Below are 17,954 nucleotides of genomic sequence, written 5' to 3' on the forward strand. Positions count from 1 at the left end.
TAAGGGAATTAAGGCAATAAATAGGCCATGGTGGCAAAGTAATTACAATATGGCAATTAAACACTGGAATGGTAGATGTGCAAAAGATGGATGTGCAAGTAGAGATACCGGGGTGCAAAAGGAGCAGAATAAATAAATAAATACAGTATGGGGATGAGGTAGATAGATGGGCTGTATACAGATGGGCTATGAACAGGTGCAGTGATCTGTGAGCTGCTCTGACAGCTGGTGCTTAAAGCTAGTGAGGGAGATGGGAATCTCCAGCTTCAGAGATTTTTGCAGTTTGTTCCAGTCATTGGCAGCAGAGAACTGGAAGGAAAGGCGACCAAAGGAGGAATTGGCTTTGGGGCTGACCTCCATATACTTGCTGGAGCGCGTGCTACGAGTGGGTGCTGCTATGGTGACCAGCGAGCTGAGATAAGGCGGGGCTTTACCTAGCAGAGACATGTAGATAACCTGTAGCCAGTGGGTTTGGCGACGAGTATGAAGTGAGGGTCAGCCAACGAGAGCGTATAGGTCGCAATGGTGGGTAGTGTATGGGGCTTTGGTGACAAAACGGATGGGACTGTGATAGACTGCATCCAGTTTGTTGAGTAGAGTGTTGGAGGCTATTTTATAGATGACATCGCCGAAGTCGAGGATCGGTAGGATGGTCAGTTTTACGAGGGCATGTTTGGCAGCATGAGTGAAGGATACTTTGTTGCGAAATAGGAAGCCGATTCTAGATTTAATTTTGGATTGGAGATGCTTAATATGAGTCTGGAAGGAGAGTTTACAGTCTAGTCAGACACCTAGGTATTTGTAGTTATCCACGTATTCTAAGTCAGAGCCGTCCAGAGTAGTGATGCTGGATGGGCGGGCAGGTGCGGGCAATGATCGGTTGAATAGCATGCATTTAGTTTTATTTGCGTTTAAGAGCAGTTGGAGGCCACGGAAGGAGAGTTGTATGGCATTGAAGCTCGTCTGGAGGTTAGTTAACACAGTGTCCAAAGAAGGGCCAGAAGTATACAGAATGGTGTCGTCTGCGTAGAGGTGGATCAGAGAATCACCAGCAGCAAGAGAGACATCATTGATGTATACAGAGAAGAGAGTTGGCCCAAGAATTGAACCCTGTGGCACCCAAATAGAGACTGCCAGAGGTCCGGACAATAGGCCCTCCGATTTGACACACTGAACTCTATCAGAGAAGTAGTTGGTGAACAAGGCGAGGCAATCATTTGAGAAACCAAGGCTGTTGAGTCTGCCAATAAGAATGTGGTGATTGACAGAGTTGAAAGCCTTGGCCAGGTCGATGAATACAGATGCACAGTAATGTCTCTTATCGATGGTGGTTATGATATCGTTAACCTCTCTACGCTTGCGTCCCACCTACTCAACAGCCAGTTGAATCCTGTGGCGCGTTATTCAAATACCTTAGATATGATATTACTTCAATTTTTAAAAAATATGACTATTTTACACCATTTTAAAGATAAGACTCTCGTTAATCTAACCACACTGTCCGATTTCAAAAAGGCTTTACAACGAAAGCAAAACATTAGATTATGTCAGCAGAGTACCGAGCCAGAAATAATCAGACACCCATTTTTCAAGCTAGCATATAATGTCACAAAAACCAAAACCACAGCTAAATGCAGCACTAAATGCAGTATTGACACAGCTGGATAAAAAACATACCCGATTTAATCTGGTTACTACTCCTGCCCAGTAACTAGAATATGCATATAATTATTGGCTTTGGATAGAAAACACTCCAAGTTTCTAAAACTGTTTGAATGGTGTCTGTGAGTATAACAGAACTCAAATGGCAGGTCAAAACCTGAGAAGATTCTGTACAGGAAGTACCCTGTCTGACCATTTCTTGGCCTTCTTTGCCATCTCTATCCATTACAAAGAATCTCTGCTGTTACGTGACACTTCCTACGGCTCACATGGTCTCTCAGAAGGTGGCAAAAAGCTGAATCGTGGCTTTGCAGGCTCTGGCTGAAAAAAAGTAGCGCGTTTGGGTAGTGGCTGGTCACAGTACTGTGAGACTCAGGCTCGTGCCCGCGTCGACCGAATGCTTTGTTTTCTTTCCTCTGTTTACCTAAACGGAGATTCCCGGTCGGAATATTATCGCTTTTTTACGAGAAAAATTGCATAAAAATGGATTTTAAACAGCGGTTGACATGCTTCGAAGTACGGTAATGGAATATTTAGAATTTTTTTGTCACGAATTGCGCCATGCTCGTAACCCTGATTTACCATTTCGGATAGTGTCTGGAACGCACAAACAAAACGCCGCTATTTGGATATAACGATGGATTATTTTGGACCAAACCAACATTTGTTATTGAAGTAGCAGTCCTGGGAGTGCATTCTGACGAAGACAACAAAGGTAATCAAACTTTTGTAAAAGTAAATCTGACTTTGGTCAGGGCTAAACTTGGTGGGTGTCTAAATGGCTAGCCGTGATGGCTGGGCTATCTACTGAGAATATTGCAAAATGTGCTTTCACCGAAAAGCTATTTTAAAATCGGACACCTCGATTGCACAAAGGAGTTCTGAATCTATAATTCTTAAAATAATTGTTATGTTTTTTGTGAACGTTTATCGTGAGTAATTTAGTAAATTCCCCGGAAGTTTGCGGGGGGGTATGCTAGTTCTGAACGTCACATGCTAATGTAAAAAGCTGGTTTTTGATATAAATATGAACTTCATTGAACAAAACATGCATGTATTGTATAACATAATGTCCTAGGTGTGTCATCTGATGAAGATCATCAAAGGTTAGTGCTATATTTAGCTGTGGTTTGGGTTTATGTGACATTATATGCTAGCTTGAAAAATGGGTGTCTGATTATTTCTGGCTGGGTACTCTGCTGACATAATCTAATGTTTTGCTTTCGTTGTAAAGCCTTTTTGAAATCGGACAGTGTGGTTAGATTAACGAGAGTCTTGTCTTTAAAATGCTGTAAAATAGTCATATGTTTGAGAAATTGAAGTAATAGCATTTCTAAGATATTTGAAAATCGCGCCACGGGATTCAACTGGCTGTTGCGTAGGTGGGACGAATTCGTCCCACCTAGCCCAGAGAGGTTAACATGCATGAAACCAAGGCTTTTACGGTTGCAGAAGTCAACAAATGAGAGAGCCTGGGGGATGGGAGTGGAGCTAGACACTGCAGGGCCTGGATTAATCTCTACATCACCAGAGGAACAGAGGAGTAGGATAAGGGTACGGCTAAAGGCTAACAGAACTGGACGTCTAGCACGTTCAGAACAGAGAGTAAAAGGAGCAGATTTCTGGGCACGGTAGAATATATTCAAGGCATAATGTACAGACAAAGGTATGGTAGGATGTGAATACAGTGGGGGTAAACCTGTGCATATAGTGATAATGAAAGAGATATTGTCTCTAGAAATAGCATTTAAACCAGGTGATGTCACTGCGTGTGTGGGAGGTGGAACTAAATTGTTAGCCGAGGCGTTTTGAGCAGTGCTAGAGGCTCTACAGTGAAATAAAACAATAGTTACAAACCAAAACAACAATGGACAAGGCATGGTGACGTTAGGGAGAGGCATGCGTAGCCGGGTGATCATAAGAGTCCAGTGCGTGGCTTCAGGCAGCTTCCGGCGGGCTAGCAGGCTAACAGAAAGGCCTTAGATGGGCGACGCGATGGAGGAAAGTCTGTTGTGGCCTCCTCGTGCAGTTACATCAGCGGACGGATCAGCAGGGCTCCGTGTGGTAAACCAGGCCAATTGGCAAAATATGTATAGTGGCCAAAGAAATATGTCCTTAGGGCCTCTTAAGCCAGCAGTCCAATGTGCTTTAGATAGCTAGCAGGCCGTGGATAAGCGGGGGACGTCAGGGGACGTTAGCTGCTATAATTCTTGGTGAAAAAAAATGCATATATACATATAATAATAAAAAATTTAAAATAGGTTCAGAGCTTGCGGTAGGAATCCGGAGATATGGAGAAGAATAAGTCCGACTAGCTCTGGTTTGAGTCGCGCTGTACAGACTGGCGAGAGTTGTCCGGGATAAAGGTAGCTGATGACCGCTAGCAAAGGATAGCTGACTGCTAGCTAGTAGCTTCGGAATGTATTCAATGGGCCTCGTAAGCTAACAGTCCGTTGTGCTCTAGACAGGTAGCATTCAGGGGACGTTAGCTGAGAAGGTCGGAAGATGAGAAGGTTCAGAGCTTGCGGTAGGAATCCGGGGATATGGAGAGAAAAATAGGTCCGGTATGCTCTGGTTGAATTGCGTTGTACAAACTGGCGAGAGCTTTCCGAGCTAACGGTTAGCTGATGACCGTTAGCTGGCTAGTTTATGTTGGAGATTCCAGTAATAGAGGAAGAGAAAAATACTTTAGAGAAAAAGCAGGTCCACACCACATTGGGTGAGGCGGGTTGCAGGAGAGTATTTTGAAGTAAGGGGTTAGAAAAATATAAAAAGACATGCGAAGAAAAATATATAAAAATATATATTCATGGGACACAACAGGACGAAGGACAAACACATCTGACTGCTACGCCATCTTGGATTAGCCAGATTAGATCAATGGTGAACTTTCTCCTCTAGTCTCCCTTTCTCACCTTAACAAGCAGCCTGATGATGTTGTGTTTGATGCCACAGTCAACAGCCACCACTTTGATGGGGTTACCTTTCCCAAACACTCTGGTCTCCTGGAAACACAAGAAAAATGAAAGTATATCATCATCATCAACAGCGGGGAATATGTTTTGCAGCAGAATCATATCCATAATAACAGCATACACTTGATCGTATAGCAGTCAGAACGTACCTTTGTTGAGACTTCTGCTACAATGTTCTGCTGGTTAGGGTCTGATATCTCTATTGGATGGCCCTCAAACTCGATCTTCCCCAACACTGTACCCTGGTCACAAAATAAAGAGATACATTTTCTGTCAAAAACAGCTTTTTTCTTCAAGAGGACAACTAGTCATGTTTCTTTAAATACAATCAGAGTAAAGCAGTAACAAGACTAGCTTCCTGTCCAGGGAGTGTACTTGTACATCAAGCTGCCTCAAGCTACATAGACAGCAGATAGGCTCCTGCCCTATAGGCCATTCTGGCTTTGACAAGGCTTACAGTAAAAACAATTTTACCTTGTCTCTGATGATCTTGGTCAGCATCCTAGTATCCACTCCAAACAATGCAGGGACCTTTCAAACAATGAGAAAATACTAATTGCCATTTGACAACATTAAAATTGCAGTAAGACTTGTGCTGTTAGAAAATGAGTCGAAGTGCCATGTTTTCAAAAGGTTCTTTAAACCACTGTAATCAGAACTGGTGCATTAGCCAAAAGTAAAACATCAAATTCATTAGTAGTGGGTCTGCACTCAAAAAAGTTATTTTATTTCTCAATTAATAAAAAGAAAATCTCCTTTTTGAGGGCAGACCCACCACTAATGAGAACTGTAACGCTGGGGACTTATGTTGACTATGTTAGAAGACGTTAAGGACTGTAATGCTGTCTCTACTACCTTCTCCTCCTGTAGCCACTGTCCCAGGGACTTGACAGAGTTCCAGTGGCTGTACTCATGACTGTAATCCTGCACCAAGAGTCCAGATACCTACAGAGATCACAACACAAACCCAACATGAGTCACAACACAAACCAAACACTTGAGTTATCAACCTAATAAAGCTATTATTTATTTCCTCTGTAAAGAGTATGAGACCTTGTAATATGCACTTTAAATACCCTGAAAGATTGACTTGACTAACAGCGAAGCAAAGGAGCTGCCAACTTTAAAACATAGCATAACAAAACACTGCTCTTTTACCACATCTTTCCCAAACATTAGGCTACTATTCTGGCCCTCCTATTTATCTCAACTCTCCATTTCACAGCTTTTCTCTTATTGAATTAAATTCTGACATTGTCCTTTTTGCCTCAGTGGATCAACGTTAACTATTTCTGACCAAATTCCCAAAAGCATTTGGCGTGCATTTTCACCAAGCCTCGCTGCTTCTTAACACACCGCTCGCTTAACCCGGAAGCGAGCCAAACTAATGTATCGGCTTGCAGGCGGTCGGCCCGACAAGGAGTCACTAGAGCGAGATGAGCCAATGAAATCCCCCAAACTCTCCCCTAACCCAGACAATGCTGGGCCAATTGTGGGGCTCCCGGCTGTAGTGGCGCACAGCAGTGCCTTAGACCACTGCGCTACTCGGGAGGCCCCAGAATTATACATTCATTTATTTATTTTTGTTTCGTTTTGTACCCCTTTTTCTCCCCAATTTTGTGGTATCCAATTGGTAGTTACAATCTTGTCCCATCGCTGCAACTCCCGTACGGACTCGGGAGAGGCGAAAGTCGAGAGCCATGTATCCTCTGAAACACGACCCTGCCAAGCCGCACTGCTTCTTGACACACGGCTCGCTTAACCCGGAAGCCAGCCGCACCAATGTGTTGGAGGAAACACTGTACAGCTGGCGACCGAAGTCAGTATGCATGTGCCCGGCCCGCCACAAGGAGTCGCTAGAGCGCGATGGGACAAGGACATCCCAGCAGGCCAAACCCTCCCCAAACCCGGATGACGCTTGGCCAATTGTGCGCTGCCTCATGGGTCTCCTGGTCACGGCCGGCTGTGACACAGACCGCTGCGCCACTCGGGAGGCCCAAAATTATACATTTATGATATTTTTTTTAATGCATTGTTTTCTCTTTATTGAACCTGCCCGCCACCCACACGCCCTTCATACACACAATATTTCATGACCCTAAACCCATCCGCCCACAGATATACCCACTGGGTTATGAGTCAACCCGCACATCACTAACACAGACATGTTCACACACACACACACACACCACACACACACACACACACACACACACACACACACACACACACACACACACACACACACACACACACACACACACACACACACACACACACACACACACACACACACACACACACACACACACACACACACACCTGTATACGGTCTGACTCGATGTTCCTCCTCAGGCCCAGCTCATCCAGCTCCTGAGTGTTTGGAACGCCGTAGTTCCCCACTATGGGGTAGGTCAGGGTCAGGATCTGACCTCTGTAGCTGGGGTCAGTCAAAGCCTCTGGGTACCTTTAGAAATGTGTACTTATTATAGATATACATAGGTAACCTATTTGTGCTGGTTGTTGTCATGTTTGGTATGAGAGTGACCATAGGAGTTGGAAAAACTGCTTACCTGTCCCCTGGTTAGGACAAAATTGTCTCCCACAATGTAAACATACTGTGATCCATGCACTTTGCAATGATGATGACTGACTGTTAATGGTGATTTAGACAAGACTGATCTCTTACCCCACCAGGCCAGTGTTGAAGACCAGCTCCCCAGCAGCAGAGCGTTCATCCCCAAAGGAGAAGCCCTTCATCCGGGTACCATCCTCCAGGACCAGGTGGGCTATCTGGGCCTGGGAGAGGAGGTGAAGGAGGAGGAGCAGGAAGAGAGGGACAAGGATGAAGAAAAAGAAGACATAGCATTATACTAAACTGTTGGAAAGCATTGGTAAATTACTCTTCACGTTAGCCTACACAGTATAGAACACATCCAAGAGTTGGACTGGTAACTGGGCTACTGAGTAAATACAAGAACGTGGTGGAAAAACTACTACAATACATTCACAGACCTATTATATGGCAGTGGCACCTTTTTATATTACAATGACCCTTTGTTAATAATTCAATAGGACCAGGTCAGGCTATAAAAAAGTAGCCAGCCTTGCACAAGCCTTGGTTTGTGCTAGCTGGAACAGCTCATAGGAGCAGGAGCCTATGTACAAGTACACCCTCTGGACAGGACACTAGTTTATCGCAGAGCCTTACCCCCATCTATCTCTTTAATGCTGAGTCTCAAGCAGAGACGCATCAGATCAAACTCCCAACCTTAGGGTGGGCACTTTAATCACAAGGCCACTGAACTAGGCTACACAGTGCATTCAGAAAGTGTTCAGACCCCTTGACTCTTTCCAAATTGTGTTATGTTACTGGTACCTAACAGTGTTCCGTACTAGGGCTGCACCGATATTACATTTTTGGCTGATACCGATATCCGATATTTTCCTTGCCAAAAAACAAGGCATACCGATACCTGATATAAAAACTTTTGTGGCCTTTTAAGTATTCTAGTACAGTTAAATGGTTAACACCCACGCACACACACATGGATGCAGCGGTCTAAGGCACTGCATCTCAGGGCAAGAGGTATCACTACAGTCCCTGGTTCGAATCCAGGCTGTATCACATCCGGCCGGGATTGGGAGTCCCATAGGGCGGCGCACAATTGGCACAGGGTCGTCCGGGGTTGGCCGTCATTGTAAATAAGAATTTGTTCTGACTTCCCTAGTTAAATAAAGGTTACACACAATGACCAAAAAGTTATTTTGTTTGCATTTACGCATGTCCCCATTACCAGTAAAACAGAATCAAAACCTATTTATTTCACTTACTTGCTGTGTTGTTTCGTTGTACATTTGTTCAGTCATTTCATTCTCATCCAGGATTTCATCATACATGTCAAGCAGTGAAGTTTCAGCTCTGCCTGTCCCGCTCTTCCTCGGTGCACACGGTCACTGTGTCCGTTTCCATCTTGTCCAGCTATGTCTGTAACATTTCACATAAACCCTGTTTCTTGTCTGCATCGAAGTAGCGGTCCTTGTACCTAGCATCGAGCATGGTGGCGACACAGTAAAGAGGCTCAAATTACACCGAATCGCTTGTTCACAGCCTCGAGTACTTTTGTAAGTTTTAACCCCACGGTCTGTGTGGGCAGTTTTGTTGAGCAGGCGTTTCAATGCCATGAGAGGGTATCACGTCTTCTGCAGATGCACTTGATTAGCTTATTTCTCCAGTCAGTTGTTCGAATGGCGCTAGGAATGTGTTCATGTTTCCAAGTTTCAAACATGTTCTCAAATGCCATTGAAATGGCAGCAGTGGTATGACAACCAGTACATTCTTGAGCATGCAATACGGCTTTCCTTAGTACGAAATCCTCGACCCACTGCGCTGTCAGACTCAGCATGCTCATGGGGCTGACGTCGCTGGTCCAAATGTCAGTCGTGAAGCTAATAGCAGTGACCCCCATAGCAAGTAGCTCATGGATGTGTTTCAACAATACTGTGTAACTCCGGTAGGGCAACATCTGAAAAATAGTGCCTACTTGTTAGTGTGTACCAGTGCTCGACCATATGGCAAAAGCCAACGTCATCCACGACAGAGAATGGTTGATTGTCAAGGGCAATGAATTCCATTATCTTGGCGTTAATGGATTTCACCTTTGAGTTGTCTCACTGAAATTCTTACTCTTTCAAATGACTGCTGGACTTGAACTTGATAAATTGTTGGAAGTGTGCGCTTAGTATTTTTCTGCTTTTGTTCTGTGTAGTGCTGTATTTTTCGTGGCGTCACAACATCATCTACCTACAAAATGTAGGTATGCACATCAGCTTTGTCATCGGTTTTGCACATCAGCCGATGTTGGCATTTTTAGCAATTATCGGCCGCATAACCGCATTCAAAACAAGGCTGCAATGAAAACTAATAGGACTGTAGCGACTGTGTTGGTATCAAAATCTGGGGTGTAAACTATGTTTCCATTGAAGCGTTGATTGACATGGTAATGGACCAATAGTATTCGAGGAAATATAAAAAAACTGACCCCTCTGACGCTCATTGTGTGCCGTAAGGCGTCTTTCCACCAGGGGTGGTGCTTCTCTCCCAGATTAAAAACTTGCTTAACCATAAACCAGTGCACAAACCTTCATTATTCATGACTTTCATTTAAATGAGCATTAGTATTAATATTATTATGGCTAATATTCCATTATTGCCTTGTTCAGGTGTGGCAGGTAGCCTAGTGGTTGGAGCGATGGACTAGTAACCGAAAGGTTGCAAGATCAAATCCCTGAGCTGAAGGTAAAAATCTGTCGTTCTGCCCCTGAACAAGGCAGTTAACCCACTGTTCCTAGGCCGTCATTGTAAATAAGAACTTGTTCTTAACTGACTTGCCTAGTTAAATTAAAGGTCAAATAAAAATATATTAATAATTTGTCATGAGTAGTGTGCTAATAGCAATGCGGTCATCAATTACACAAACACTGAATCAATCAATAATGAATTGCATAAGACTGATGTGCAGAATCAGAAAAAGAATACCACTGCGCCAACCTCTGATCTGCATTTAAACAAGCAAACGTCACCTGCTGACAAAGATGTTATTTTTTGCTCTCACGTTTGCTGTGTTAACGTTTTGAAATACCTTTGCTGTGCCAACCTATTCCCGAGAGCCGTGTGTTCAATAATTGTGAAATCTCAATAACGCATGTCCTAAAATCTCAAAGGGTGCTATCTATTAAACTTGTTTGCAAATGACATGCTCAAACCCAAATTGAGACGCCACATTCCTGCGTGCCTCTCTTTCTGCTCTTGATTGTGCACAGGTGAAGAAAATGAACTGGACTCCCAAAAGGCATGTTACCCAACTGCAATAGTTGTGGAACTATGTGGAATGTTTTTGGACAATTGGCTACCTGTAAACAGGTACTGACAGGAGGCAGTACCACCTCCCTCAGGCTGCTCCCTGCCTTCACCTCCTCGTAAGGAACCTGTAGTTGTTCAAGGGTGTAGCAGTGCTGTTTCTTGGGCTCGTTGGGCCTTTCCCTTTCCCTTCTACTGTCATAATACAATTCTATTTGTTTTTTTTGTTTTGTTCATGCAACATAATTTATTAAGATGGTGCCAAGGAAATGGACTCACAAATATGGATATCATTTCCATGGAATCCAACATAACGTTATTGCATATTTCATGGAAAGGGCAGGTGTTCATGTACACTCAGTGTGTATGATGGAGTGAGAGGACAGAGGTGAAATGATGTTAGAACTGTTAATTGTTATATTTATTTTTTATATTAATATAGTTACCTTACAGTAATTTACTAACGTTAAGTCGTTTATAAAAGTATTTACAGTTGAAGTCGGAAGTTTACATACACTAAGTTGACTTCATTAAAACTCGTTTTTCAACCACTCCACAAATTTCTTGTTAAAAAACTATAGACTTGGCAAGTCGGTTAGGACATCTGCTTTGTGCATGACACAAGTAATTTTTTGAACAATTGTTTACAGACAGATCATTTCACTTATAACTCACATTATCACAATTCCAGTGGGTCAGAAGTTTACATACACTAAGTTGACTGTGCCTTTAAACAGCTTGGACAATTCCAGAAAATGATGTCATGGCTTTAGAAGCTTCTGATAGGCTAATCGGCATAATTTGAGTCAATTGGAGGTGTACCTGTGGATGTATTTCAAGGCCTACCTTCAAACTCTGTGCCTCTTTGCTTGACATCATGGGAAAATCTAAAGAATCAGCCAAGACCTCAGAAAAATAATTGTTGACCTCCACAAGTCTGGTTCATCCTTGGGAGCGATTTTTAAATGCCTGAAGGTACCACATTCATCTGTACAAACAAGTATAAACACAATGGGACCACGCAGCCGTCATACCTCTCAGGAAGGAGACGCGTTCTGTCTCCTAGAGATTAACGTACTTTGGTGAGATAAGTGCAAATCAATCCCAGAACAACAGCAAAGGACCTTGTGAAGATGCTGGAGGAAACAGGTACAAAAGTATCTATATCCACAGTAAAACAAGTCCTATATCGACATAACCTGAAAGGCCGCTCAGCAAGGAAGAAGCCACTGCTCCAAAACCGCCATAAAAACAGCCAGACTACGCTTTGCAACTGCACATGGGGAAAAAGATCGTACTTTTTGGAGAAATGTCCTCTGGTCTGATGAAACAAAAATAGAACTGTTTGGCCATAATGACCATCGTTATGTTTGGAGGAAAAATGGGGAGGCTTGCAAGCCGAAGAACACCATCCCAACCGTAAAGCACGGGTATGGCAGCATCATGTTGTGAGGGTGCTTTGCTGCAGGAGGGACTGGTGCACTTCACAAAATAGATGGCATCATGAGGTAGGAAAATTACGTGGATATATTGAAGCAACATCTCAAGACATCAGTCAGGAAGTTAAACCTTGGTCGCAAAAGGGACTTCCAAATGGACAATGACCCCAAGCATACTTCCAAAGTTGTAGCAAAATGGCTTAGAGACAACAAAGTCGAGGTATTGGAGTGGCCATCACAAAACCTGACCTCAAGCCTATAGAAAATGTGTGGGCAGAACTGAAAAAGGGTGTGCGAGCGAGGAGGCCTACAAACCTGACTCAGTTACACCAGCTCTGTCAGGAGGAATGGGCCAAAATTCACCCACCTTATTGTGGGAAGCTTGTGGAAGGCTACCCGAAACGTTTGACCCAAGTTAAACAATTTTAAGGCAATGCTACCAAATACTAATTGAGTGTATGTAAACTTCTGACCCACTGGGAATGTGATGAAAGAAATAAAAGCTGAAATAATTCTCTCTACTATTATTCTGACATTTCACATTCTTAAAATAAAGTGGTGATCCTAACTGACCTAAGACAGGGCATTTTTACAAGGATTAAATGGCAGGAATTGTGAAAAACTGAGTTGAAATGTATTTGGGTGTATAGGTGTATATAAACTTCTGACTTCAACTGTATCTTGTGCTATTGGAAGTTATAGTATTAACCCTAATCATTCTCATGCTTTGTTCATTAACATTATATAAAGTAACATTATATTCCTTCATATCTCTGAAAATAAAGTTCCCTACTTTGTGTAACTTGTACATTTCACTGTATATTTATTTACCAAGAAATTATCAATAGTAAGTGTACATTTCTTGTGAGTTCATCAATCATCAATTCATTTAATCAACAGTTTGTTTTTTGCGTCATCACTTCGGGCCATCATGACTCAAAAGCCGTGACAGCCGAAGTTTACTTGTGAAGATAACTTTAGCGCCGCCCTAAAACCCCAATTCAAATTCAACAAAAACCATCAGATAGGTATGTAATGAGTCATTATATAAAAACTCTTTAGAGAGTTTTATTTGCATTTTAGGTGATAAATTGAACAAATCAGGTAAAAAAAAAGCAGTTTCCCCACGACATATCTTCCACTTTCAGTATCACTCACTAACGAGGCTAGAAACACAGTGTACCGGTACACATGTCAATGTGCGGGAGTACAGGTTAGTCGAGGTAATTTGTACATGTAGGTAGAGGTAAAGTGACTATGCATAGATAATAAACAGCGAGTAGCAGCAGTGTAAAATCAAAGGGGGGGGGGGGGGTGTCAATGTAAATAGTCCGGATTAGAGGTCGACTGATTATGATTTTTCAATGTCGATACCGATTATTGAAGGATCAAAAAAAGCCGATAACGATTAAAATCGTCCGATTTTTATAAATATGCAATAATGACAATTACAACAATACTGAATGAACAATGCACACTTTTATTTTAACTTAATATAATACATAAATAAAATCAATATTAAATAAATAATGAAACATGTTAAATTTGGTTTAAAATAATGCAAAAACACAGTGTTGGAGAAGAAAGTAAAAGTGCAATATGTGCCATGTAAAAAAGCTAACATTTAAGTTCCTTGTTCAGAACATGAGAACATATGAAAGCTGGTGGTTCCTTTTAAACACGAGTCTTCAATTTTTCCAGTTAATTAGTTTTAGGTTGTCATTATTATAGGAATTATGACGAGTCGACTATTTCTCTCTATACCATTTGTATTTCATATACCTTTGACTACTGGATGTTCTTTTAGACAGTTTAGTATTGCCAGCCTAATCTCGGGAGTTGATAGGCTTGAAGTCATAAACAGCACTGTGCTTCAAACATTACTAAGAGCTGCTAGCAAACGCAGTAAAGTGCTGTTTGAATGAACGCTTACGAGCCTGCTGCTGCCTACCACCGCTCAGTCAGACTGCTCTATCAAATCATAGATCATAGACTTAATTATAACATAATAACACACAGAAATACGAGCCTTAGGTCATTAATATCGTCAAATCCGGAAACTATCATTTCGAAAACAAAACGTTTATTCTTTCAGTGAAATACGGAACCGTTCCGTATTTTATCTAACGGGTGGCATCCATAAGTGTAAATATTCCTGTTACATTGCACAGCCTTCAACGTTATGTCATAATTATGTAAAATTCTGGCAAATTAGTTCGCAACTAGCCAGGCGGCCCAAACTGTTGAATATACCAAACTGTTGCATATGCCCTGACTCTGCGTGCAATGAACGCAAGAGAAGTGACACAATTTCCTGTCACGTTCGTCGTAAGGAGTGGACCAAAATGCAGCGGATATATTGAACATCTTCTTATTTATTAAAGAAAACACACTTAAACAAAAACAAACGCCGAAAACAGTCCCGTAAGGTGCACAGACTATACAGGAAACAACCACCCACAAAACACAAGTGAAACAAACCCCAACTAAATATGGCCTCCAATTAGAGGCAACGACAACCAGCTGACTCTAATTGGAGGTCCTACCAAAACCCCAACATAGAAATAGAAAAACTAGATAAACACATAGAAATAGAAAATGTAGAACATAAACCAAACAACCCGAACCACACAAAACAAACACCCCCTGCCACGCCCTAACCAAACTACAATAACAAATAACCCCTTTTACTGGTCAGGACGTGACATTTCCCTAATTTAATATTGCCTGCTAACCTGGATTTCTTTTAACTAAATATGCAGGTTTAAAAAAATATAACTCTGTGTATTGATTTTAAGAAAGGCATTGATGTTTATGGTTAGGTACATTTGTGCAACGATTGTGCTTTTTTCGCAAATGCGCTTTTGTTAAATCATCCTCCGTTTGGCGAAGTTGGCTCAAGGATCTCTCTGTACTTTGCTCCGTTCATCTTTCCCTCGATCCTTACTAGTCTCCCATTCCCTGCCGCTGAAAAACATCCCCACAGCATGATGCTGCCACCACCATGCTTCACCGTAGGGATGGTGCCAGGTTTCCTCCAGACGTGATGCTTGGCATTCAGGTCAAAGAGTCAAATCTTGGTTTCATTAGACCAGAGAATCTTGTTTCTCATGGTCAAAGTCCTTTAGGTGCCTTTTGGCAAACTCCAAGCAGCTGTCGTGCCTTTTGCTGAGGAGTGGCTTCCATAAAGGTCTGATTGGTGGGGTGCTGCAGAAATGGTTGTCCTTCTGGAACGTTCTCCCATCTCCACAGAGGAACTCTGTAGTTCTGTCAGAGTGACCATCGGGTTCTTGGTCACCTCCCCGATTTCTCAGTTTGGCCGGGGGCGGCAAGCTCTAGGAAGAGTCTTGGTGTTTTCAAACATTTTCCCATTTAAGAATGACGGAGGCCACTGTGTTCTTGGGCACCTTCAATGCTGCAGACATTTTTTGGTACCCTTCCCCAGAGCTGTGCCTCGATACAATCCTGTCTCGAAGCTCTATGGTCAATTCCTTTGACCTCATGGCTTGGTTTTTGCTCTGACATGCACTGTCAACTGTGGGACCTTATATAGACAGGTGTGTGCCTTTCCATATCATGGCCAATCAATTGAATTTACCACAGGTGGACTCCAATCAAGTTGCAGAAACATTTCAAGGATGATAAATGGAAACAGGATACACATGTGCTCAATTTCAAGTCTCATAGCAAAGGACATTTTTAAAAACCAAATTTTTTGGGGTCTTTATGGGATAGGATAGATTGTGTGTAAATTTGTCAGAGCTATCCTTGATAGCAGGAAAGGGTAGAGTCAAGCGCAGGAGACTGAGGTCCGTTTGAACAGATGTTTTAATAATCACTGATAAATAAAGTCGCCATAAGGCAGGGTGCACAGAATATCCGACAGGAGGACAGCTCCAAAATACAACACACACGGGGCGCAGCCCGGCAACCCTAATGCCTAAATCCAAAAATACGCGGCGTGGCTGAAGCAGCGCAAAATGCCAACTGTCACAAAGGACCTGACATGAAACAATCCCGCACAAATTCCCAAACAAAAAGGACAAACTAAATACCCCCCTCCCCCCCCACTAATGACTAACAAGGAACAGGTGTGGACCTAGACAGACAAAACCAAAAGACACAGAAACGTAGATCGGTGGCAGCTAGTAGGCCGGCGACGACGACCGCCGAGCACCGCCCGACCGGGGAGGGGCGCCACCTTCTGTGGACGCTGTGACAAAATTGATGAGGCGAAAAAATAATTTCATCAATTTTAGAATAAGGCTGTAACGTTACAAAATGTAGAAAAGTTCAAGGGGTCAGAATACTTTCCGAATGCACTGTAGGTAATCCTTACTGTTTGTATGAGGTGTTTTTACGACGCAAGGAACATTTCTGTGAAGACAGCATATTATTGTCTATCTTAAATCGTTATGGAGAGAAGGCTTAGCCTAATTCATCAGTAACAAAGGAAACTAGAGGTAGCTATCTACCACCAGCTCCTGACCCACTCAATGAGGGGCCATATTCTCCTGGTCAGTTGTGAATGCTGAGGTAGACTATTCTCTTGTTCTATTTTTCATGGCCTAGCCTAGGATTATCCACGTGTGTGTGTGTGTGTGTGTGTGTGTGTGTGTGTGTGTGTGTGTGTGTGTGTGTGAGAGAGTGTGTGAGAGAGCGTGTGAGAGAGCGTGTGAGAGAGCGTGAGTGTGTGAGTGTGTGAGAGAGCGTGAGTGTGTGAGAGAGCGTGAGTGTGTGAGAGAGTGTGAGTGTGTGTGTGGTGTTAAAGCCCAATACCGTATCCTACACATATTTATAAAAATCACAAAATGGCATTTAATGTTATGCCAATATAGATAAAGTTCATGGAAATATATTGCATTGAGTAATCATGCAATGTTGAGCAATATCTTTGCTTAGCCAGATTTGCCAAACTGCACCCCAAACGAGTAAATCAACATGACGCAACACCACAAGGGGATTGGCCACCATCCATTCATTTTATTGGCCCCACTGCAACACAAGAACACGACTGTTTCCATGACATGTGTTTTTTTTCCAAATGCAAGAGAAAGTTGACCTGTTGTCAACTGCATTTAGCTGACTGAAGCAAGTTCGAGCATGCTTTATTAGTGGGCTAGCTAGCTAGCTAACGTTAGTTACCTCAACAATGAATTGTTTTAGCTATTATTGACAATGAATGACAACTTACGTTAGCTTATTCCTAGCTAGCTATAATGCATGGTCAATGACATCAAACTTTCGCAAACTATTGCAAGTCTACTCCTCAATTAAAACGTTTTAGAATGAAAGAAAAGCAATATAGCTGGTTAGCTAGCTGGCGAATGTATTACCTTAACAGTGAAGAGCCTAGCAGACCTCCTCAAACAAGCAGGGTTGCTACTTCTTCTGGCTGCGAGCCATCCTTGCCTCAGTGATTTGACGACGTTGCAGGCTGTCAATATTTTTGTCATATTTCGTCTTTAATTCACTTATTCTGACTCTGTTAGGTGTTGTCCTACAAGGGAAAAATGAATCCGTGCAGAACGTGTTGTTGTCAAAGTTTTTTCTATTGAGAAAGAGCGGTCCACTGAAATTAATGAATTTGGGCTCAAGCAGCCCGCGTGTCTCATCCAAAGGATTCCAGACAGATAACTCCGAATGCAAACAGACGATCAACGTGGGTTGGCTGCAATTGGCTGCAACGTAGTTTTTTTCGGCGCGTTTCTTTCCGCTCAACATTTTGATTGGCTGTGAATCGGTGAACATGGTGGATTAAACAATGTAAAAAATTCTGCGCTGTTAGCATTGAACCAGCCATGCTTGCTTTGCGTGATGCATATGTCACAGTCACAGAATATTTGTATTATATAAAGTATGCTGTTTTACGACTAGGTTCCAACATATTCCTAGTATGTATAAACCCTCAACGAAAAAATTACTTTAATGTGAACTCAGTTCACTGTAACATGACTAACTTGACCTTTCGCTCCATATAATAGGGTCTAGGTTACAGATGCTGATCTTAATTTGAGC

The 17,954-nt window shown here is 42.5% G+C and overlaps 1 protein-coding gene across 1 annotated transcript in view; it reads right to left on the reverse strand.

The window, feature by feature from the left end:
- The window catches only part of cps1 (carbamoyl-phosphate synthase 1, mitochondrial), a 98,945-nt gene extending 81,348 nt beyond the window's left edge, over nt 1-17,597 (reverse strand). Inside the window, exons 1-7 of the mRNA XM_014173741.3 lie at nt 17,273-17,597; nt 7,327-7,436; nt 6,960-7,104; nt 5,493-5,582; nt 5,112-5,168; nt 4,787-4,879; nt 4,578-4,667 (exon numbers count right to left, since the gene is read on the reverse strand). Of these exons, the coding sequence (XP_014029216.3) occupies nt 4,578-4,667; nt 4,787-4,879; nt 5,112-5,168; nt 5,493-5,582; nt 6,960-7,104; nt 7,327-7,436; nt 17,273-17,392 (705 nt within the window). The 5' untranslated portion in view covers nt 17,393-17,597. The remainder of the gene's footprint in view (nt 1-4,577; nt 4,668-4,786; nt 4,880-5,111; nt 5,169-5,492; nt 5,583-6,959; nt 7,105-7,326; nt 7,437-17,272) is intronic.
- Between the last annotated feature and the right edge of the window lie 357 nt (nt 17,598-17,954).

Source organism: Salmo salar, chromosome 25, assembly GCF_965601325.2.
Source record: "Salmo salar chromosome 25, fSalSal1, whole genome shotgun sequence".
NCBI lineage: Eukaryota > Metazoa > Chordata > Actinopteri > Salmoniformes > Salmonidae > Salmo > Salmo salar.